This window comes from Cervus canadensis, chromosome 5 (genome assembly GCF_019320065.1).
Source record: "Cervus canadensis isolate Bull #8, Minnesota chromosome 5, ASM1932006v1, whole genome shotgun sequence".
NCBI lineage: Eukaryota > Metazoa > Chordata > Mammalia > Artiodactyla > Cervidae > Cervus > Cervus canadensis.
This window is the reverse complement of record NC_057390.1, coordinates 10,961,818-10,986,042: the sequence shown is the minus strand read 5'-3', so window position 1 is coordinate 10,986,042 and position 24,225 is coordinate 10,961,818. Positions and strand designations below refer to the sequence as shown.

Genomic DNA, 24,225 nt, shown 5'->3' with positions numbered 1-24,225 from the left:
GTTTGTTTCTGTCTCTCTGCCAGACCTTACGCTACATGAAAGTAGGGACCACACCTGATGTAGGGACCACCTCTATCAGCTTCCTCCACAGTGCCCGCAGATGCTCATGTAGTAGATGCTCAATACTATTTGTTGATTCCAGAGATGAATGAAAATCATAAAACATGCTTAAAAGGTAGGGGAGGAAGAGAGAAAGGAGGAGGGAATTACCGCAGCGTTTATAGCTTATTCATTTTTCATGGAGATGGGGATGGAAAACCATTAGATACTGATTGTATGTGAAGTTGCCATTAAAAACTTCTTAGGAGTGTGGATCCTGCTAAGTCAGAAGATGACCCTTTTGTTTCTGCTGCTCACCTGGATGGGTTCTGGATTAAAAAAACTGGTTCATGAGCTCCTCAAGGGGAGGCTAGAGAATCTGACTTGCTGTGCAGAGTGTGAATTTCAAGTTTCCCACAGCCACAAAGCAGTCCACGAGGGAGGGGCAGGCAGAACAGATCGGAGGGAAAAACAGACGCAGAATCAGCAAAATTGCAAGAGACATATGCTTTTAAGCCCTACTTTTGTTATTAATTTCTAATTTTAGTGCATTATGGGCAGATGACATGGTCTATATGATATTGATTCTGTGAAATTTATTATAGTTTCTTTTATGGCCAATTTAAATGTTCTTCTGGCTCAGAAAGAATGTGAATTATTTGTCCAGTGTGGGGTTCTTTTATATCTAATTGATCAAATTTATTAACTGTATTGTTTATATCTTCATTATCTCTATTTAAATTTTGCCTTGCTCTCGGTGTCTAGGTTTCTAAGAGGAATGACTTTGGAGTTACACAGGTTTAAGGATATTTCTCTGTAAGTAAAAATATAAGACTAATTTATAAAAATTATACCTTTTTCAAATTATTGAGGTTGGGGAGAAACAACAAAGAAAACACAGACCAGAAAACAAATGAGGGAAAATGAGAGAGTATTAAAAACCAATCTAAATCTGTAAAAGATGACACAACTAAATCTATCTGCTTAACAATAACTGAATGGAATAAACTTGCAAACTAAAAGAAAATACTGTCAGATATAATTTTTAAAAAAATAAATGAAAACATATGCTATCAATAAAGATAGCCTAAAATAAAAATGCTCAAGGAGTTTGAAAGTAAAAGAACTAAACAGTGGGTTTTTACAAAACTTGACAAACTGATTTTTAAGTATACTCAAAAGAGTAAATTCAGAGAGTAACAAATATTTGTTGAGTGCCTACTGGGTACCAGGCATGTGTTTTAAAGCTGCAGTAATTAAAACAACGTGGGGTAGAGCCAGACGTAGACAAATAGAGTCGGCAGGAACAGAACAAGAAGCCTGGAAATAACCTTACATGTGCATAAGAATTTAATCTGTGATAAAGATGATAGCTCAAACATGTGAGGAAAGGACAACTTTACTTCCTACTTGGAAAAAATAAACAGCCATAAACGTTCAATATAAACTTAAGAGTTTCAACTCTGAAAAAAGGTATCAGATAGACTAAAGATCTAAACATTAAAAATCCCATTTAAGTAATAGAATAAAATTTAGAAGTTTATTTTTCATATTTGGAGTTCCATCTCAACTGCTCAAAGAATTTGAATGAACAGTTCACAAGGGAAATGTAAAGGGCAGTTAAACATGAAGAAAACAAAGCTTAACCTCACTGGTAGCTTAAAATGATAAATCAATATGACAGCGATACCCAATGGGGTCAGGGGCAAAAGGACACCTTTGGGGTATGAACTGGCAAAGCCTTTTTGGAGACCAAGTCAGCATTATCTATCAATCATTTTAAACAGGTAGTTAGTTCCTATAAACTGGCAATTGCATTTCAAGGAATTTACCCTGTGGAAATCCTCATATAAGTATACAAAGAACATTGTATAAGAATGTTCATTTCTGCATTGAAACAGCAAACTTCTTGGGGTGGAGTGTAAATATCCATTAATAGAGATGAGGTCACAGCCTATCAGAGAAAAAGGCCATGAGCACTGCAGGCAGCTGAGGAAGGGGGAGTTGTAGTCTCACTGGCCCAGTGCTAGGGAAGATTTCTGGCAGAGACGGCTGGTCGGAGGTCTAGGTCACTCAGAACTTCAGTCCCATCGGGCACGGGCTCTGGTCTCCCAGTGCCAGAGTATTTTTATGCTGCTAGACTTCAGCCTTGGTGACTCGACTTTTCATTGATTTTGAGCAAAACATTTAAACCCAGGACCTTTTAGTTAGGAAAATTGTAAAGATATATACAACATCCTATTTTAAAATGAAAAGGTTTAAAACAGTAAGAATCTCTGCATATTTTATATTGCTGGGGATGAAGGGGGAAGTGTCTTTGTAAATGGTTCCCTTTCATTCATGTATTGATTCAACCGATGAGAAATGGACACAACCTCTAAAGAAGCTCCCTTCATGAGGGGAGGAACTCTTGTGAAGGAACGATGTGTGCATGTCTGTGTGTGAGTCATTGAGTCGTGTCCGACTCTTTGCGACCCCTTGGACTGTAGCCTGCCAGCTTCCTCTGTCCATGGGATTTCTTAGGCAAGAATACTGGAGTGAGTTGCCATTTTCTTCTCCAGGGGATCTTCCTGACCAAGGAATTGAACCTGGGTCTCCTGCATTGCAGGCGGATTCTTTACCACATGAGCCGCCTGGGACTCGGAATTCTCCAGGCAAGTCTACCAGAGTGGGTGGCCATTCCCTTCTTCAGGGTATCTTCACAACCCAGAGATTGAACCCAGTTCTCCTGCATTGCAGGCAGATTGTTTACCATCTGAGCCACCAGGGAATGGATATTAAATATTTAACCACAAAAAATATAAAACTACAAAGTTCAGTGAGCACTGTGAAGGATTATGGGAGCCTATATTATGGGGGTTGGCCTATGTTATAGGGAATATAGGTAGACTTCATTTTGGTTGGTCAGGGATGGTTTCCCAGAGGAAATTACATTAGGTGAGGCCAGAGAAAGGAATCCCAGAACAATCTGCATAAAAAGGAAAGGATTTGGGATTTCCCTGGCAGGCCTGTGGTTAAGACTCTACACTTCCAACTCAGAGGGCTTGGGTTCAATCGCTGGTCGCTGGTTGGGGAACTAAAATTCCGCATGTCATGGGGCGCAGCAGAAAAATGAAAAAGAAGGGCTTGTGCAAAAGTCCAAGATAAGGAATTGCTGGGAGCATTTATGACATTAACAAAAGGCTAGTGTGCGCCACTTTAAGAATTTGGGATTTTCCGCTGAGGGCAATGCAAAACTGTGGATTAGGAAAATGTTGCTTTTCAACAAGTGTGATTCAGACCAGGCAGTCTCCAGAGCCAATGTTTTTGGCAAGGGTGTGGGTATATCCGGCTCAAAACAGTTACCCACAGGAAACTGGGAGGAGAGCCAGGAAGGCAGCAAGAGTACTCCAGGCCAGTCTCCTCTTCAGAATGGAGACCCCCAGGGGGAGAATGGATATCCCAAGGGGCCCCCACCGGCACTGCCAAAGCACTGTGGGGCTGTTTCATGAGGCTTTCTATCCAGATGTGGAAAGTACGCCGAGGGTGTTCTTGGGTGGGGACGGGGTTCGGAAAATGGGTAGATTGGGGTAAGTTCTGCCATGTTGATGGGGAAATTTTGTGCTGCCTAATTTTTCAATTTAAAAATGTTCAGATTATGAGATTTTAAAGTTTTTATGTGTTTTCAATGAATTCAAAATTTATAAAATATAAATCAAATATGTTTGAGATTAAATATTACACTAATTTCCCATTGCCATTTACAACAAATTACCATAACATTGGTGACTTAAAATAGCACAATGTATCCCTTTAGTGTTCTACAGGCCTGATATCTGCAATCAGTATTACCGGCCTAAAGTTAAAGCATCCGCGGCGCTGAGTTCTTCTGGAGGTTCTAAGGGAGAATCTACTTCCATTTCCAGGCTCTTGGAGATGCCTGCATTCCTTAGCTCATGATCCCTTCCTCCAGCTCTTGCTTCCATTTTCACATCTCTCAATCCTCTAGTCAAATCTCCCTCTGCTTCCTTCTTATAACAGTGCTTGTGATTACATGTAGGAGCCGCATACCTGGATAATCCAGAATAATTTTCCCATTTCAAGATCCTTAACAATCACATCTTCACAGTCCCTTTTGCCGTATAAGATCATATTCACAAATTTAAAGGATTAGCATCTGAACATCTTTGGGGCCATTTCAGTTTTTCACAGGTATATAGTTGAATACAGCCCTCAGATTTCAACCTTTCTCAGATTTTTCCCTCAGCTACAATAATAAAATATCCCTAAATTATCCCAATACTCTGGTCCCTAAACCTATGATATTTTTCTAAAAGCAGTTTTACTGAGGTTCAATGTATATGCCATAAAATCCACCCACTGTAATTATATAAGTACATACACAATTATTTTTAGTAGATTTTTAGAGTTATGCCACTATCACAGCAATCCAGATTTAGAACATTTCCATCAACTCAAAACGTTCCCTGTGCTTATCTGCAGTCAATCACCATTCCTAAGTCCAGCTAAGGCATCCACTAATCAACTTCCATCTGTATAAATTTACCTTTACTGTACACTACTTATTAATGGGGTCATACCACATATAGTCTTTCGTGTCTAGCTTTCACTTAGTATGTTTTTGAGGTTCATCTGTGTCATAGTGTGTCTCAGTAATCAGTAGTTATTCCTTTTTATTCCTGAGTCGTATTCCATTTTAAGAATAAATCATATTTGTTCATCCATTAACCTGTTGATGGACATTTGTATTATTTTCTGGTTTTGGCTCTTACAAATAAATGGCGCTGTGAATATTCATATATGAGTCTTTGTGTGGATGTATGTTTTCATTTCTTTGGGTAGATACCTAGGAAGGGAGAAACTACCAAGCTGTTTTCCAAAGTGACTGTACCATTTTCCACTCCTATTTGGAAAGTGTGAGGGATCCAGTTTCTCCACATCCTTGCTAATACTTGTATAGGATATCCTTTTCCTGTTGAATTGCTTTGGAAACTTTGCCAGAACTAAATTGACTTTACATGTGAGGGCTTATCTCAATTCTATTCCATTGGCCTATATTTCTGTCTTAATGCCAGTACCATGTTTTGTTGATTACTGTGATCTTGTAGTAAGTTTGGAAATCAGAAATTGTGAGTTCTCCAGTGTTTTTCTAGATTGTTTGGGCTATTGTGGATCCTTTGCATTTCCATATTAATTTTAGAATTAGCATGTCAATTTCTGCAAAAAACAGAGCTGGAATTTTAATAAGGATTGCAATGAATTTGTAGATCAATTGGGGCAGTATTATTATATTAACAATAGTAGTTTTAAATTTCATAGCATTTTCTGTATACAGGCTCATGTCACCTTTGAATAAAGACAGTCTTACTTCTTTTCCAATGTGAATGGCTTTATTTTTATTTTTTACTCTTTGGCCCTATCACACTAACTAAAAGCTCCAGTACAATGTTGATTAAAAGTGGCAACAGCAGATATCCTTGTCTTGTTCCAGATTTATAGGGACGCAGTCTTTTATGATTGCGTATAATGTAGACTGTAAATTTTAGTTAGATACCCTTTATCACATTGAGAAAGTCCCCTTTTATTCCGAGCTTAGGAGTTTTATGGTTATTTTTATTCCTAGCTTAAGAGTTTTTCAAATGCTTTTTCTACATCTCCAGAAATGATCATACGGTTTTTGTCCTTTATTTTATTAACATGGGATTTACCCTCATTGATTTTCAGATGTTAAATCAGCCTTGTACTCCTGGGATAAAGGCCACTTGATTATGGTATATAACTCTATTTAAATGTTGCTGGATTTTATTATATAATGTTGTGTTAAGGATTTTTGCCAAATATGTTTATAAGGGATATTGTGTAGTTTTCATAGAATAATTGGCAACTGTTCCCTTCTTCTCTGCTTTATGAAAGAATTTTTTGATCAGTCGCCTAGTCGTGTCCTACTCTTTGTGACTGCATGAACTACAGCATGCCAGGCTTCCCTGTCCTTCATTATCTCCCTGAGTTTGCTCAGACTCATATCCTTTGAGTCGATGCCATCCAAACTCTGTCATTCTCTTCTCCTCCTGCCCTCAATCTTTTTCAGCATCAGGGTCTTTTCCAGTGATCAGGTGGCCAAAGCACTGGAGCTTCAGCTTCATCATCAGTCCTTCCAATGAATATCCAGAGTTGATTTCCTTTAGGATTGACTGGTTTGATCTTCTTGTCCAAGAGACACTCAAGAGTCTTCTCCAGCACCACAGTTGGAAAGCATCAGTTCTTTGGCACTCAGCCTTCTTTATGGTCCAACTCTCACATCCATGATGTGACCTTACAAGAGACTGAGCCAATCTTGCCGTGAGTGTGTGGGAGTCTCCAGGAGCGGTGAGGGTTGACAATAGCCTGCTGTGGGGGCAGGGCACTAGCAGCGGCAGTCCTGGGAGGCGCAGTGCATCGACATAAGCCCTCTTGGAGGAGGTCGCCATTTGTCTTACCATTGAGCCTATAGCCCCATCATAGAGACTGCAGACTCCAGGGCTGGGCCACCTCAGGCCGAACAACAGGGAGGGAGCACAGCCCCACCCACCAACAGAAAATTGGATTAAAGATTCAGGAAGCCTGGCCCTGCCCACTAGAGCAAGAACCAGCTTTCCCCATAGACAGTCCCTCCCATCAGGAAGTTTGCACAAACCTCTTATCTTCATCCATCAGAGGATAGACAGAAGAAATAAGAACTTCAGTCCTATGGCCCCCAGAATGAAAACCACAGTCACAGAAAGCTAACCTCACATGGATCACAGCCTTGTGTAATTCACTGAAACTATGCCATGTTGTGCAGGGCCACCCAGGAGAGACGGGTCATGGTGGAGAGCTCTGACAAAATGTGGTCCACTGGAGAGGGGAATGGCAAACCGCTTCAGCATTCTTGCCTTGAGAACCCCATGAGCAATATGAAAAGGCAGTAAGAATTTATAAAAGATAGTATTATATCATCTTTAATTATCTAAAAGAATTCACCAGTGAAATGTTCTGAGACTGAGCTTTTCTTGGTAGGAAAATTTTAAGTATGAATTCTGTGTCTTGCTATCAGTCTACTCAGATTTTCTATTTCTTCTTGAGTCAATTTTTATAATCTATATCATTCTAAAAATTCAACCAAGTTGTTAAATTTGTATTTTACCCCCTTATGTTCCCTTACATTTGTAAAATATTCACTTTTATTCATTTCATTTATTTAGAGTCAGAAATAATTTTGTAATTTGTTTTTTCTTTTCTCTGTTATTCTAGCTAAAGATTTGTCAGTTTTGTTAATTTTTTCCAAAACACCAGCTTTTTGTTTTATCGATTTTTTCTTGATTATTTTTTTCTATTTCACTTACTTAATCTCTAATCTTTACTATTTTTTTCCTTTTTCTTGTTTTGGATTTAGTTGGCTCTTTTTTTTCCAGATTCTTAAAGTAGAAACTGCTTCTTTTCTAATCTAGATGTTTAAAGCTACACATTTCCCTGTAAATACTGCTTTTACTGCATCCCCAAACTTTTGGTATGTTGAATTTTCTTTTTTATTAAGTTAAAAAAATGAATAATTTCTCTTATGATTTCTTCTTTGACTCATGGATTATGTCCAAATGTGTTGTTTAATTTCCAAATATTTGGAGATTTCCCAAATTTCTACCTACCCTTGATCCTTTATCAATTTAATATTATATAGAATTTTAATCTGAAGTTATTATGGATGCACTTTCTATTTATTTTCGTTGGTCTTAAGTTTGTGGTTGTTCTTGCTGTTGTTTTCCAGACAACACAAAATTTTACCAGTGTATTTAATCACGCTTACTCTATATATTTCTTGCAAAGTCTTCTGAATATGTATCTCTTCTTATTTGTGCACTTCCTCCAAAATGTCTTAAATTTTTTATTATAAAAGTTTTCATACTTCTAAGAAAGTAAAAATGATAGTACAGTGAACATCAATATATCCCTCCCCCATAACATTTTTTAAACTGTTTGTTTTATATATTAGGTTAAACAATTCAAAATCCTTCCGTTGATATTTCAGTTTGTCCATCCTTTTCAGCTCCCCAGAGATATTTTTAATGGTTCTCAGGAAGCATTTTGAAGCTTTGTTGCCTGAGAATTTTTTAAATGATAGTTGATTTATAATGTTGTGTTACTTTATAGCATAGTGCTATAGCATAGTGCTTTACTTTATAGCATAGTGATTATTTTCTTTTACAGATTATATTCTATTATAGGTTATTACAAGTTATTGAACACAATTCCCTGTGCTATACAGTAAATCCGTGTTGCTTATCTATTTATGTGTAGTAGTTTGTATCTGTTAATCCCATATTCCTAATTTGTCTATCCCTCAGCCCCTTTTTGTCTGTGAGTCTGTTTTGTATATAGATTCACTTGTATTATTTTTTAGATTTCACATATAAATTGTATCATATAATATTTATCTTTCTCTGACTTACCTCAGTAGTATAATGTTCTCTAGGTCTATCCATGTTGCTGCAAATGGCCATCCTTCATTCTTCATTAGGACTGAGTAATACGCCATTGTATGTATGTATGTGTGTATGTGTGTATATGTGTGTGTATGTGTGTGTGTATGTCTGTATGTGTGTGTGTGTATGAGTGTGTGTGTATGTATCTCTATGTGTGTATATATGTGTGTATGTATGTATCTCTGTGTATGTGTGTATGTATCTGTGTGCATGTGTATGTATGTATGTGTGTATCTGTATGTATGTGTGTGTATGTATGTGTGCATGTATGTAGGTATGTGTATGTGTGTATGTGTGTGTATGAGTGTGTGTGTATGTATGTATCTCTCTGTGTGTATATATGTGTGTATGTATGTGTCTCTGTGTATGTGTGTGTGTATGTGTGTATGTATCTGTGTGCATGTGTATGTATGTGTATGTGTGTGTATCTGTATGTATATGTGTGTATGTGTGTGTATGTCTGTATGTATGTGTGTGTGTATGTGTGTGTATGAGTGTGTGTATGTATGTATCTCTCTGTGTGTATATATGTGTGTATGTATGTGTCTCTGTGTGTGTGTGTGTATGTATGTGTGTATGTATCTGTGTGCATGTGTATGTATGTGTATGTGTATGTGTGTGTGTGTGTGTGTGTGTGTGTGTGTATGTGTTTACGCCGCATCTTCTTAAATCAGTTGTCTGTTGATAGGCACTTGGGTTGTTTCCATGTTTTGGCTTTTGTAAATAGTGCTGCTTTGAATGTTGGGGCACATGTACCTTTTCAAATTAGAGCTTATTTTTTTTCCAGATAATATGCCTAGGAGTGGGATTGCTGGATTATATAGTAGTTTTATTTTTAGTTTTTAAGGACTCTCCATGCTATTTTGCATGGTGACTATACCAATTTACATTCCCACCAACAATGCAGGATGATTCCCTTTCCTGAGTTTTTTTTTCACTCTTTTCACATTTGAAACCTAGTTCAGTTCAGTCGCTCAGTCATGTCTGACTCTTTGCGGCCCCATGGACTGCAGCATGCCAGGGCTTCCCTGTCCGTCACCAATTCCCAGAGTTTACTCAAACTCATGTCCATCGAGTTGGTGATTCTCTCCAACCATCTCATCTTCACCCCTTCTCTTCCTGCCTTCAATCTTTCCCAGTATCAGTGTCTTTTCCAATGAGTCCATTCTTCACATCAGGTGGCCAAAGTATTGGAGCTTCAGCTTCAGCATCAGTCCTTCCAATGTATATTAAGGACTGATTTCCTTTAGGATTGACTGGTTTAATCTCCTTGCAGTCAGCTCCAGCATCAGTCCTTCCAATGTATATTAAGGACTGATTTCCTTTAGGATTGACTGGTTTAATCTCCTTGCAGTCTGAGGGACTCTCAAGAGTCTTCTCCAACACCACAGTTCAAAAGCATCAATTCTTCTGCACTCAGCTTTCTTTATGGTCCAACTCTCACAGCCATACATGACTACTGGACAAACCATAGCTTTGACTATATGGACCTTTGTCAGCAAAGTAATGTCTCTGCTTTTTAATACGCTGTCTAGGTTGGTTATAGCTTTTCTTCCAAGGTGCAAGCATCTTTTAATTTCATGGCTGCAGTCACCATCTGCAGTAATTTTGGAGCCCAAGAAAATAAAGTCTGTCACTGTTTCTATTGTTTCCCCATCTATTTGCTATGAAGTGACAGGAACGGATGCCATGATCTTAGTTTTTTGAATGGTAAGTTTTAAGTCAGCTTTTTCACTCTCCTCTTTCACTTTCATCAAGATGCTCTTCAGATCCTCTTCACTTTCTGCTGTAAGGGTGGTATCATCTGCATATTTGAGGTTATTGATATTTCTCCCGGCAATCTTGATTCCAGCTTGTGTTTCATCCAGCCCAGCATTTCGCATGATGTACTCTGCATGTAAGTTAAATAAGTAGGGTGACAATATACACCCTTGACGTACTCCTTTCCCAATTTGGAACCAGTCTATCGTTCCATGTCCGGTTCTAACTGTTGCTTCTTGACCTGGAGGTCAAGATTTCTCAGGAGGCAGGTAAGGTGGTCTGGTATTCCCGTCTCTTTAAGAATTTTGAAAGACAAGCTGGCTGTATATAAAATTATAGGTTCGACGTTATTTTCTTTAGTACTCGAGAAGCACTGCTCCATTTCTTCTTGTGCCCGGTGTTGTCGCTGAGAGGTCTGGCATCAAACACTGTTAAAATTTTCTCTTTGGTTTTGACTTTTTTCCTGTTTTTGTCTGCTGCTGCCGTTGCTGCTGTTTTGTCCACACTGTTTGTGGGACCCTCGTTCCCCAACCAGGGCTCTCAGCAGGCAAAGTGCAGAGTCCCAACCACTGGGCCACCAGAGAGCCCCCTCTCTGGTGTTTTTAAATTTTACCATCTAGTGGGTTTTCCTTTCTCTCTCTTATTTTCCACTCTATGGCCTTTTCAATCTGGTCATTCATTCTTTTCAAACCTGAAAAGAAAAATTTAGATCCTTTGTTCTTCAAATATATTCCTCTTTTCAGTTTCATTTTCTCCTGAATTCCTGTTGCATGGGTGTGGGCATTCTACTTCTATCCTCCTTATTTCTTAAATTTACTTTTTTATCTTCTCAGTTTTCAGTGAGTCCTTCTTAAAGTGTTTATCAATATGGTATTCTAATCTATTTTTATCGGTTATATATCTCATTTATTGTGTTCTTTATTTCAACTATTATCTTTTTCATATCTAATACTTTCCTTTGGTCCATCTAAGTGTTTTCTTGTCTTTGTTTTATACTGCTAATATATCTTTTGTGTATTTATAGAATTGATTTGAAATTCTTAGTCCATCTCTACTAATGAATACTGCTGCTTCTGTCCTACTGTTTCTGATCTTATATGTTGTGATTTTATTTTTCTTTTGGTTTAATTTTACTCTGAGTGTCTCAACATTTTTGGCTTGTGAACCCCTGTTCCCTGGGGGTATTGACTGCTCTACCCTGTCGTGCCTTTGAGGGAAGGACAGAAGGCCATTCAGTGTCTGCCAGCCAGTTAACTTCAAGGAGAGGACAGGGTCTCAGATCTCAGCTGAAGTACCCCAGGCATCACACAATCACAGGTCATCACTCCTGCCTGTTTGCATTTGGTCCCCAAACTCCTTGGGTTTTTGGTTTCACTTTCTACCCTGTGCTGAAAGGAAGCTCCTCTATTGATTTGAGGGAGGGGCCAGCCTGGGAATTTGGAGAGCGTAAGATGGAGTGAGGGGTTGCTCAAAATCAGTTGCTCCCCAAGTTTATCAACTCTTGACCCTGGCAGGGCTTTATGCTGCCCTAAGTTCATCCCCATAGACACCCAGACTGGTGGTCTGAGCCACTGCATCTGCAGTTCTGCAATGAAGAATAAACAATGATCATCCAATGCAAAGATGTGGACAAGGCAAGAGCAAAACATCAATCACTTCTCCACATCTATGGTCAATTAAGCTTTGACAAAGGAGGCAAGGATATACAATGGAGAAAAGACAGTCTCTTCAGCAAGTGATGTGGGAAAGCTGTACAGCCACATGTATATCAATGAACATTTATTTGATTGATTTGAACAATTCCTTCAATTCAAACATTCCTTCACACCATATACAAAAATAAACTCAAAATGGCTTAAAGTCTTAAGCATATAAACATATATATAATACCATAAAACTTCTAGAAGAAAACATAGGTCAAACATCATCTGGCATAAATTGTAGCAATATTTTCTTAGGTCAGTCTCCCAGGACGATAGAAATAAAAGGAAAAATAAACAAGTGAAACCTAATCAAACTTACAAGATTTTGCACAGCAAAGGAAATCATAAACAAAATGAAAAGACAACCAGTGGACCAGGAGAAAATATTTGCAAATGATGGGTCCAACAAAGGCTTAATTTCCAATGTATGCAAACTGCTCATATAACTGAATAACAAAAGAAAACAAATGCCCTGAACAAAAAATGGGCAGAAAACCTAAATAGACATTTCTCCAAAGAAGGCATGCAGATGGCTAACAAGTACATGAAAAAATGCTCAATATCACTAATTATTGTGTGTGAGCTCAGTCATGTCCGACTCTTTTGCAGCCCCATGGACTGCAGCCTGCCAGACTCCTCTGTCCATGGGATTTCCCAGGCAGGAATACTAGAGTGAGTTGGATTTCCTCCTCCAGGGAATCTTCAGGATTCAGGAGATCTGTGACTTAGCCATTGACAGCCTCAATAAAGTTAAAAGATTGAAAAAAACACAGAAGGTGATTGCAGAGAAGAAAGCATTTAAATGGAAAATTAGTATCAAAATGAGGAATTAATATCGAAAATACTTTTAAAACCCCATGTATTTGGAAATTAAATGTCCACTTTTTAATGATGGGTATATCTAAGAAGCCACAACAAGGAAAATTAGAAAACATTTGTAACAGAATAAGAATGAAAAGAGAATTTATCAGAATTTGTTGCATGCAGCTGAAGCTGCTCAAGGCAACTAAATACAATGAGGACTCTTGAATAAGGTATGAAAAGGAATAAAGAACACTAGCATAAAATTCTGTGAAATTTGAACACAGTATGTACTTTAGTTAATAATTCAAAGCAGGTGGATTCTTAACCGCTGGACCACCAGGAAAGTCCACCTATTTATTTTATACATAGTAGTTTGTACATCTTAATCCCATAGCCCTATCTTGCCCCTCCCCGCTCCCCTCTCTCCACTAGTAATGCTAATTTGTTCTCTTTACCTTTGAGTCTGTTTCTATTTTGTTATATTTACTCATTTGTTATATGCTGTTTCTACATTTTAGTTCTACAAATTGTGCTGTAGGAAATTGTAAGAAATTGTCCCCACTTTCTTCCAGGAGTGTGGCTTACTAGATACTTATGAAAGGCCCTCATGTTGCAAAATTATTGGAGGTAAATAATAGTAATAATAATAATTACTACATAAAACATAATATTTTTTGAGTTCACTAGAAACAAGAAAAATTTCAAAAGAGAAAAGAAAAATAAAACAAAATACAAAGATGCAAAACCTTAAGCTAAGGAGAAGGAAACGGCAACCCACACCAGTGTTCTTGCCTGGAAAAGTCCATGGACAGAGGAGCCTGGTGGGCTGCAGTCCATGGGGTCACATGACTGAGGATGCATGCATGAGGGTGCAGGGAGGTGGGTTGGTAGCAATAAACTGGTAGAACTAAAAAAAAAAAAAAAAGCCTTAAGCTGAAACCAGAATGGTAAATGATAGGCACTCAAGTCACATGCCAACAGCGGCCCTCCATCAACCTGCAGGGCTGAGCAGGCTGGGGACCGAGTCTGGGGCTCAGCACCACAGTCAGGACTCTATGGGGAAACCGACGTGTTCCCGCCCCTTGTGCCTAGTTTCTCCTGGAAACGACGCTTTCTGGAGAAAGTGTCCCTAATCACCTTAAATAGTCGGAGTACCATCCAAACCATGAAGAGTGAGAGTCAGCAGATGTAGGTTCTCAGTGAGAATGGAATTATCAGCTACATAATGGAAATGCCTATGTATGAAATGTTTAAGGAAATAAGAGATGGAATCACAGATGAGCAAGAGAAAGAGACTATTCAAAAGGACAAAATAGAATAGAAAAAATGAGTGCTTCTAGAAATGAAAAATGGAATTCTTAAAATGGGAAGACTCAGTGGGTACGGAGCAAGGGCAATATAAGCACGTTGATGTGATGCAATGTACAGGACACGACCCTGTGCACAAAGTGGTCTCAACAAAATAAGAACCCAAACCTCAAGAGCCTTCGGAGATGACTTCCAGTTTACATCAACACAGGGCAAAGGAAGACTGGCTAAACACCACCACACCACTAGGAAGGTCAGAGATAAGAACAAAAACTGGGACATTCCACAAGACAACTGACCCAGTTTCTTCACCATGTCACTATCACAAGGAAAGCAAACAAATGACAAAGGAAAAAAGATAGCTCTAGACTAAGAGAAATTTAAAATACACAATTAGTAAATGCAGTGTATTAATCCTAATGCAAAGAGATGAACTATGAAAAGACATTTCTGAGAAAATTAGGGAAATTTGAATATGACCTGATATTAGAAAAATTATTATTAATTTTGTTAAGTATGATAATGGCATTATGTCTATGTAAGAAAAAAGTGTATATATTTTAGGGGGCTTCCCTGGTGGCTCAGATGGTAAACAGTCCATGTGCAATGTAGGCGACCTGGGTTCAATCCCTGGGTCAAGAAGATCTCCTGTAGAAGGAAATGGCAATCCACTCCAGTATTCTTGCCTGGAGAGTCCCATAGACAGAGGAGCCTGGTGGTCTACAATCCATGGGGTCACAAAGAGTCGGACACAACTGAGCAAAGGTGCATTAGTCTAGATTTTGTTTTCCAAATACTTCATCAACAGCAAACACACACGTTCATAAGGAAAAGATGAAGCAAGTTTGACAAAATCTTGATAATTGTTGAATCTGGGTAATAGATATATGGGAATTCATTAAAATGTTCTCCCCCAGTTTTCAGGAATGTTTGAAAAGTGAAAGTCGCTCAGTTGTGTCTGACTCTTTGCAACACCATGGACTATACAGTCCATGGCATTCTCCAGGCCAGAATACTGGAATAGGTAGGCTTTCCCTTCTCCAGGGGATCTTCCCAACCCAGGGATCGAACCCAGGTCTCCCACATTGCAGGCGGATTCTTTACCAGCTGAGCCACAAGGGAAGCCCCAGGTATGTTTGAAATTGTCCATAATAAATTACTTTTAAGTCTCTAGAGAAGGATATTATACTTATCTTGTTAACATTTATAAAATTTCCAAAATCTTACTGTTGAAGAATGCTTTATAAATTCTATCTGAACAATTTTATGCTTAGTCTTTCTTATTCATTTCTCGCAGTAATTAATACTTATAGAAGGACTTCTCTGATGGTCCATGGCCTAAGACTTCACGCTCCCAACGTAGAGCAGGTGGGTTCGATCCCTATTTAGGGAACTAGATTCCACAGGCCACAACTAAAAGTTTGCATGCTGCAGCTAAAGATCCCACAGGTAGCAAATGAGATTGAAGATCCCATGTGCCACAACTAAGACCCACTGCTAAATAAATAATAAATGTTAAAAATAATAATTGTAGAACACTGTGTAACATTCTCTAAGTGTCATCACTTTGAGATCATTGCAAAAACCTTATGAGGTACATATTATTGTCATCATGCAAAAAAAAAAAAAAATGCTGGTTTTTTCTTATGCATAAGGACCAGTAAGATATCTCACCTAAATTTTCTTTTTTTTTTTAACATTCCAATATGAGGTTCATTTCTAAAAACATTCATCTTTTTCCTGCCAACTTTTCATCTTAGCTGGGAGATATTTTTCTGTCTGTAAAAGTAATACATTCTTGCTGTACAAAATTTTAATGACATAAAAATATAGAAGAGGGAAAAAAAATCACACATCATCAAAATGCCCAGATGCAGCAATGACTATCGCTGTAATATATTTCCTTTTACTCTTTTAAACATATGGTCTTACTAAATGCTGAATAATTATAAAAGAACATTTATTACATATGTTCAAGACATAAGGAATAGAAACAAAATTTAAACATCAATGGATCCACCACCCAGTTAGTAAGCCAGAACTTCTGAAATCTCTGCTGCCCTTCCCAGATCCCAGCCCTTTCATCCCAAATAGCATCAAGGTGTTCTCAATTTTGTTGTTTTAACTTTTCTTTATAGTTTTACCACATATGTATTAAGCAATTTCACATGGTCCAAACTGTACCCATTTCTAAGCAATATGTTGCTTCATTTAGTTTTGACTTTTCTATAAATCATATTGCATGTATTTTTCTGTAGTTTGCTTTTTCGTAGTCTTGAGATTTGTTCATGTTGATTTGCATAGCTATATTGCATTTCTCACTGCTCTATTGTGTTGCAAGTACCACAGTCTTATCTATTTTTCTTATTCTACTTTCAATGGATCACACTTTTATTTCTGTACATAATTTATATGTAACTGAGATAAATGTGTATATAATTGATTTTTTTACTTAAAATTGTTTAATGTAATTTTGTACACTATTTTTAAAGCTTTATATCACACAAATGACTTAAAATATTCATTTTATATATATATAGTAATTTACAGTGATGGAATTTAATCTTCTTTCAGTTTTGCCACCAACAAATAATACTACACAGGGAACTGTATTCAATATCCTGTGATAAGCCATAATGAAAAAGAATATATATGTTTAAAAATACAAATAATACCACAATTAAAAAAAAGCATTTCACTGGATATGCTGAGCAATAGATTATATACAACTGAAAAGGGATACAGTGAAGAAAGAGCTGAAGAAATTACTTAAAATTCAGCAAAGATAAACAGGAGATGGAAAATGTGAAAGACGGTTTAAGAGTCATGGAGCATAGAATGAACAAGCCTGTGATTTGTTTAACTGAAGTCCCAGTAGGGCATTATATAGTAGAAAGACTGTAGGAGAAACAATATATGAAGAAACAGAGGAAGCGTATTCCAGAACTGATGAAGTATATGAATCCACAGATACAGGATGGATGCACAACATAATATCAAGTGGGATAAATAAAAAGAAATTCACCCCTAGATGCTTGCAAAGAAACTGAAGAATACTAAGGGCAAAGAAGGAGTTGTAAAAGCCACCAGAGATTTAAATTTTTTTGTTCAGTTTAAAAATCTCATAATCTTGAAATTGGATTGGAAGTATCACTATGAACTCATGACTTACTTAAAAAAAAAAAAAAAAAAACTGGTATTTTCCAGCTCTGTCCTCTGAAGAAATGACAGTCCAGTAGCAATAAGCACCTTTAGTGACCAAGTTTTGCTCTCTAAATACCATCTCTCACAAAAAGGAACCAGAGTTCCCTGGAGAAATGGCTGATTCCAGTTATGGGGCAGGAAATGTACAAGTCAAACCTAGGAGATCAATTGAGCCACAAAGAAGGAAGTTGCAAACAACTACCTGTTGTTGTTCAGTCATTAAATCGTATCTGACTCTTTGCAACCCCATGGACTGCAGTACACCAGGCTTCCCTGTTCTTCACCATCTCCCAGAGTTTGCTCAAATTCATGTCCATTGAGTTGGTGATGCCAGCCAACCATCTCATCCTCTGTTGCCCCCTTCTCCTCCTGCCTTCAATCTTTTCCAGCATCAAGGTTTTTTCCCAATGAGTCAGCTCTTCGCATCAGGTGGCCAAAGTGTTGGAGCTTCTGCATCAGCCCTTCCAATGAATATTCAGGGTTGATTTCCTTTAGGATTGACTCTTTTGATCTCCTTGCTGCCCAAGGGATTCTCAAGAGCCGTTTCCAGCACCACAATTTGAAAGCATCAACTTTTCAGGGCTCAGCCTTCTTTATGGTCCAACTCTGTACATGACTACTGGAAAAACCATAACTTTGACTGTACAGACCTTTATTGGAAAAGCAATGTCTCTGCTTGTTAATACGCTGTCTAGGTTTGTCATAGCTTTTCTTTCATGGAGCAGGCATCTTTTAATTTCATGGCTCCAGTCACCAACCACAATGATTTTGGAGCCCAAGAAAAGAAAATCTGTCACTATTTCCATTTTTTTCCCTATTTGCCATGAAGTGATGGGACCAGAGGCCATGATCTTAGTTTTTTGAATGTTGAGTTATAAGCCAGCTTTTTCATGCTCCTCTTTCACCTTCATCCACAGGCTCTTTAGTTCCTCTTTACTCTCTGCCATTAGGGTGGTGGTATATGCATATCTGAGGTCGTTGATATTTCTCCCAGCAATCTTGATTCCAGCTTGTGCTTCATCCAGCCTAGCATTTCAAATGATGTACTCTGCATATAAGTTAAATAAGGAGGGAGAAACAACCATCTCAGGAATTTTTAAAAGATCATAGGAGGCAACTTGAAGGGACTTTGGCTAAAGATGGGATCATTTCAGCATAAAAAAACAGTAAATGATAATGACTGCATATTAAAGCACATGGGATGCAGAAACTTCCATAATTTTATAATCTCACACATACACACCCCTCACCTTTGTGCACATCAACTGCATTTTAATCAAGTAGTTAATGAAGAAAAGTTTCTGATGAATAAATTCCAGCTAATAAATGGAGAAGGAATGACAGATTTGAAGGAAGTCACCATTTTACACCCCCTAATTCAGTAACAGATGAATTTAAAATCAAAGTAGAACAACCAAACATAGTAAACCTCCTGGCCTGATGCACAGGGAGCTTTTCCCAAAATAATTTAACCTAAATCTAATTAAGGCCTAGATATAACTGCCAATTTATGGGAAATACAGGGTCTAGAGGAACAAGTGAGATGACACCTGAAGAAGCAATCAGCCAAATTCTGTGGGAAATTCTACAGGCAAATATTCTGTTTTCATCAACAAATAAACAGAGGTGGAGTGGGGCTAAGATAGATGAAAACAGACTTGAAAGTCCTGTAAACCAAATGCACAGTGTGGACTTTGAATGCTGAGTCAAAGAAAGCAATTATAAAAGACCTTTTTGGAATAGAGGAATTTGAACAAGTCGAGGAATTAGAACATGTCGAGGAATTAGATGACATTAAGAAATTAACATAAAAATAAAGGAAAAAGTCCTCTCTATCAAAGACATAATCTGATCCATTTACATAATGTGGAATTTGCTTTAAACGCTTCAGGAAAAGCAAAAAAATGCTTCCAAGAAGGGGAGGCAGAATAGAGGAAACACTACTGGCAAAATGTTGTTAACTTCTGAACTGGGTGTGGGGAATGGGGAAGTTCACTAAACTCTTCTCTCTGCTTTGGGATATATTTGAAATTTTCCATAATAAAAAGTTTTCTTGGACATTCTCTGATGGTCCAGTGCTGCTGAGTCCTGGCTTCAATCCCTAGTCAGGGAACTAAGATCCCACAAGCCTTGCAGTGCAGCCAGGAAAAAGAATTTTTTTTTTTTCTTAAGGCAATCTGAAAGAAAAGTCACTCACAAAGAAACAACAATTAAGCGACAAAGACTGCTTAACAACAAGAGTGGGAAACAGAAGATAGCAGAATAATATACTCAAAGGACCAAGAGAAAATAGCTGCCATGCTAGAATTACATATTCAGCAAAACTATCTTCGAAGAATGAAGTGGGAACTTCCCTGCAAGTCCACTAGTTAAGATTTCACCTTCCAATGCAGGGGGTATGGCTTCCATCCCTGGTGAGGGAGCTAAGATTCCACATGGCTGTGGCCAAAAAGATGAAACAAAAGTAATATTGTGACAAATTCAATAAAGACTTTAAAAATGATCCACATCAAAATAAATAAATAAATAAAGAAGAATGAGATGAATTAGGATATATAGGTATAGATAATGATATATAGATATACAGATAATGATAAGGGCTTCCCTGATGGCTCAGATGGTAAAGAATATTCCTGTAATGCAGGAGACCCAGGTTTGATCCATGGGTTGGGAAGATCCTCTGGAGAAGGGAATGACAACCCACTCCAGTATTCTTGCTTGGAGAATTCCATGGACAAAGAGTCTGGTGGGCTACATACCATGGGATCACAAAGAGTCAGACACAGCTGATGGACTCACACTTTCTTTCATACATCACAAAGACTAAGCTTCACTTGAATAAACCTATACAAAGAATGTTCTTTCAGAAAGAAGGAAAAGGATCCAAGAAGGAAGGGCAGAGGTTTAAGAAGGAATGGTGCGCAAAGAAATTGGTAAATATGTAGGTAAACAGATATTGCCTATAAAGTGATTCTAATAATGTTTAATTTGTGGGGTTTAAAAGCATAGTTAAAATACTAGAAAACAATAGTATCTCAGAATGCGGTGTATCTCTTCATCTGTTAGCTTTCTTTTCTCTTAAGTAATGCTTGAGAGTTTCTTCGTATAAAAGTTGCCCCTTATTAATTTAAATCCTCCATGTAGTGTTTTTTTATTTTTTTATTGTGTAAAGTATAAATAACATAAAATTTACCATTTTAACCATTTTAAAGTATATATATAAAGTGTATATATTTTAAAGTGTATATTTACCATTTAAAGTGTATATTTTAAAGTGTATATTTAACCATTTTAAAGTGTATATTTTAACCATTTAAAGTGTATATTTAAAGTGTTTTATCATTTTTAGTTTCTATTGGAAATCGTATCTTTTGACTTTCATGTTTTTTAATCACTTATTATTGTATAACTGTTGATTTCTGTATGTTGATCTTATATTGGCCACTTAATTCTCTTGTTCGTTAAAGCAGTTTTTCAGTTAATTTTCTTTTCTAGGTATATAATAGCAACATCTGTAAACAGTAATATTTTGATTCTTCCTTTCCAAAAAGTAGACTTTCTTTGTATCTTCTTGTCAAGGTGGGACCTTTAGTACATGTTGAATAACAGCAATGATAATGGACATTTTTGCCTTAGTCTTACTATTATGGGAATGCTCTTAACAGTTCACCATTAAGTATGGTATTGATTTCTGGTAGTTTCCCTTCAGCATGTTAAGAATATTTTTTTCCATTTTTAGCTTGCTAAAGTCTAATGAATCCTAATAAAGCTGAGATCCTCAAAGATCTCAAAGATCTTCAAAGATGTGTTCCATTCAAAGATGTGTTATATGGCCTCCAAATAGAAATCAAGAAGAAATTTCTATTTATATCCTACTAAAAGAACATACATTCCAAGGGCCCCCTTTTCTTTCCTTCCTCTAATTTCCTTTTACTCTGGAGCTACTCTGGAGACTGTCACATTTCCAAACTCAAAACTTTTTTAAGCCCCAATACAGTAATGCCTCCCAAGCCCACATGGATTCTCTTTCTCTAACTTTTTAAGTGCACTCTTTTTATCAGGTACGTAGTCCCTGAAGCTAAGGGCCCCACCTTCCCTCCAGCCTCTTGGCTTTGTCTCTCTTTGAATATTTGTTTGTTTGGCTGTCTTGTGTCTTAGGTGTACCCTGCAGGACCTCTTGGTTGTCGTGCTCAGACTCTCTCGTCGTGGCACAGACTCCCGAGCAGACGAAGATGGGCTTTGGTAGTGTTGGCACGCAGGTTCAGTTGCTTCATGACATGTGGGAACTTAGTTCCCTGACCAGGGATTGAACCCACGTCCCCTGCATCGCAAGGCTTTACCACTGTCCCACTAGGGAATTCCCTGTTTCTCTTTTCTCACTCTCTGGGCCATACATCGTAAAAGATCCTGGGACCAGGCTGGCAGTTTCTTTAGAGGGCTGGCAATCAGGAAACTCATCTACTTTTAAAGTGTCTCATCCCTTGCATCGATTGCATTATCCCTTGGTTATTCTACAACATCTCTGATGTGTCCACTTCCTCTCTTCCCAGCCCTTAAATAAGAAGGCTCCCCAGGCCTCTGCGTTTAGCCTGCCTCTTTCTCATGCTCCCTAGACAGTCTCAGCCAGTTCAGGTCTTGCACCATTGCATACACAACGATGACCTCAAATCTTTATGTTTATCCCATCTCTCCCAGCGCCAGAATCGTATATCAATCACCCAATATACATCTCCCATGGGATGTCTCAGGACCTCACTCCCCACTGGTTCAGCTCTCACTCACTTTCCCTGACTACCACCACACTGCTCTCTCCTGTATTCTTAGCTTTTGAATGGTACACATGCGAGAAATGTGGAAGTCAGCCCACCTCTCTCTCACACTTCCTTCCCACGTTCAACAGCTTATCGGAACATCTCACCTGGCACGCCCCTCCCGGCAAGGAGCAGAGGTGAACTGAGGGCGCCCTCTGCTGATGGTTTGAAGAAACTACAACTCCTTTGAGCACCTGCACTCCCAGAGTCGCTCGCAGGCCTTGGACCGGATCGCTCCACTGAATTTGGTTGCTTTGCCCCAACCAGCAAGGCCACCCCCAGGGAAGTCTGCGAGCAGTGAGGAAGTCACTCATCCTCCCCTCTTCCAGCCGCTGACCATCCTCACTGAACCCACTGCTCCACAAGGCACACCGCCCCTCTGCCCCTTCCCCTTCCCTCCTCCCACCTCTCCTGGCTCACAGCCAAGTGGAACATTCTGGAAGCAGGACACCTTCACTTTCCTTGGGCTTAGCTGGACATGCAGCCTGCTGGACCAGACTCTGGGTGTGGATGGAGCTCACCTTTGAGTGTTTAGAAAGGGCTGCTCCCTTTGATTGCAGCACCAAGGACATACAGATTTAAAGGCTCCACTTCCCCTTGGATGGAGGGTGGCGCCAGGGAGGGGTGAGGGGAAGCCCTATGCCAGGTCCCGCAGTTCTGGGCCTGTGGGTTGGACTTCATTCTCCTGTAGCATCTTATTGAAGTGTCCTGGGTTCACAGCTCTGAGATGGGCCCTGTAGTCTAGTGAAGAAACAAACAACAGGCAATGGAAGGTGGTGAAGGGAGACCAACAGGCCTTAGTGTCATTCAGAAGGTGGGACTGGCTGGACCTGGTGGTTGATTAAAATCATTAAATGAATATTAATTGAATGTTCCTGAGTCCCGGACACTGTGTAGAACCTAAAGAAAGCAGGCGAAGAGCGGGAGGAACTCCCAAGTTCCTAGTGTGAGAATCTGGAACCAGGAAGTGGCAAGGACAGACTTGAAGGCTAAGGGAGGGAGAAGATAGGTCCTGCGTGGACAGCCTGAGTGGCCGGTGCGGATAAGACCTCCACGGGAGAGCCCGGCTGGCGGGCTGGCCGGGCTCAGGTGTGAGAGCAGGGAGCTCGCGGGAGCTGGGGGGAGCCCTGCGGCCACGGTGAGTGGCTCCTGGGGCCGGGGGTGCACAGTGAGGGGAGAGCCTGAGAAAGAGGCCGCAGAGGACCGAGCAGACAGGGAGGGTGACTTGTGTGGACATGGAAACCCAGACTGCTTCAGAAAAGAGGAAGGGGCAACAGCCAGAAGTCCTAGGGTAATAAAGGTACTGAGAGCTGGCCGTTGGACTCAGCCACAAGGAGACTGAGGGGACAGCTTTGCTAAATGGATACAGGCAGCAGGTACACTGAAGTGGACAGAGAATTTGGGAGTGACAAAGGGAAAGCTGTGAATACAGGAATTCTTGGCAAAGAAGGGTTTGTCTTAATGAGAGAAACCTGAGTGGTCTGGGACGGAATCAGGGAGAGTAAGTTGAAGATAAAGGACAAGAATGGGTGATCAAAAGATAACATAACACAGGGCCCCAAACAATTTGGCCAAAAGTAATCTGGTTTGAGATGGGATGTGATTACTTAAATATCCAAACAGGGGTTGTTTAGGTCAAATAAATGTCTAACAATATGGAATTTATAGCAAAATACTCATCTAAAAATTGGTAACTCATTGGAACAGACACAACATCGATCAATATAATTTTAAATGTCTCCTTTATTATGTTTTCTTATCACAAAGAAATACACACTTATTTCAGGAAAAATCAGAAAATGCCATGAAACAAAGGCACTGAAAGAACACCCATAAAGACACACTCAAAGCTACTTATTCTGGAATTTTTTGTTTCAGGTCCTTTTCTGTGCTTAGATCATTACTCTGCAAAACTGGATGCGCACGTATTTAGGGTATGCATATTATTGATGTCCTGCTGCAGAGTAAGAAACCCCAAAATTCTTAGTAAACTAAAACAGTAAATATTTACAGTTAATCCTCCTCGTTTGTGTATTCTGTATTTGTGAACTCACCTACTCATGAAAATTAATTTATAATCCCACAATCAATTCTCAAAGT

The 24,225-nt window shown here is 38.8% G+C and overlaps 1 protein-coding gene across 2 annotated transcripts in view; it reads left to right on the top strand.

The window, feature by feature from the left end:
• Positions 1 to 22,561, top strand: part of LOC122441515 (proline-rich protein 18-like) — a 39,153-nt gene extending 16,592 nt beyond the window's left edge. The window contains exons 2-3 of one of the 2 annotated variants that reach the window (XM_043468193.1): positions 805 to 855; positions 2,601 to 2,610. In XM_043468193.1, the coding sequence (XP_043324128.1) occupies positions 805 to 843 (39 nt within the window). In that variant the 3' untranslated portion in view covers positions 844 to 855; positions 2,601 to 2,610. Of the gene's footprint in view, positions 1 to 804; positions 856 to 2,600; positions 2,611 to 22,214 lie in introns of those variants that run through there. The other variant, XM_043468192.1, reaches the window with a different exon arrangement.
• The last annotated feature ends 1,664 nt before the right edge of the window (positions 22,562 to 24,225 follow it).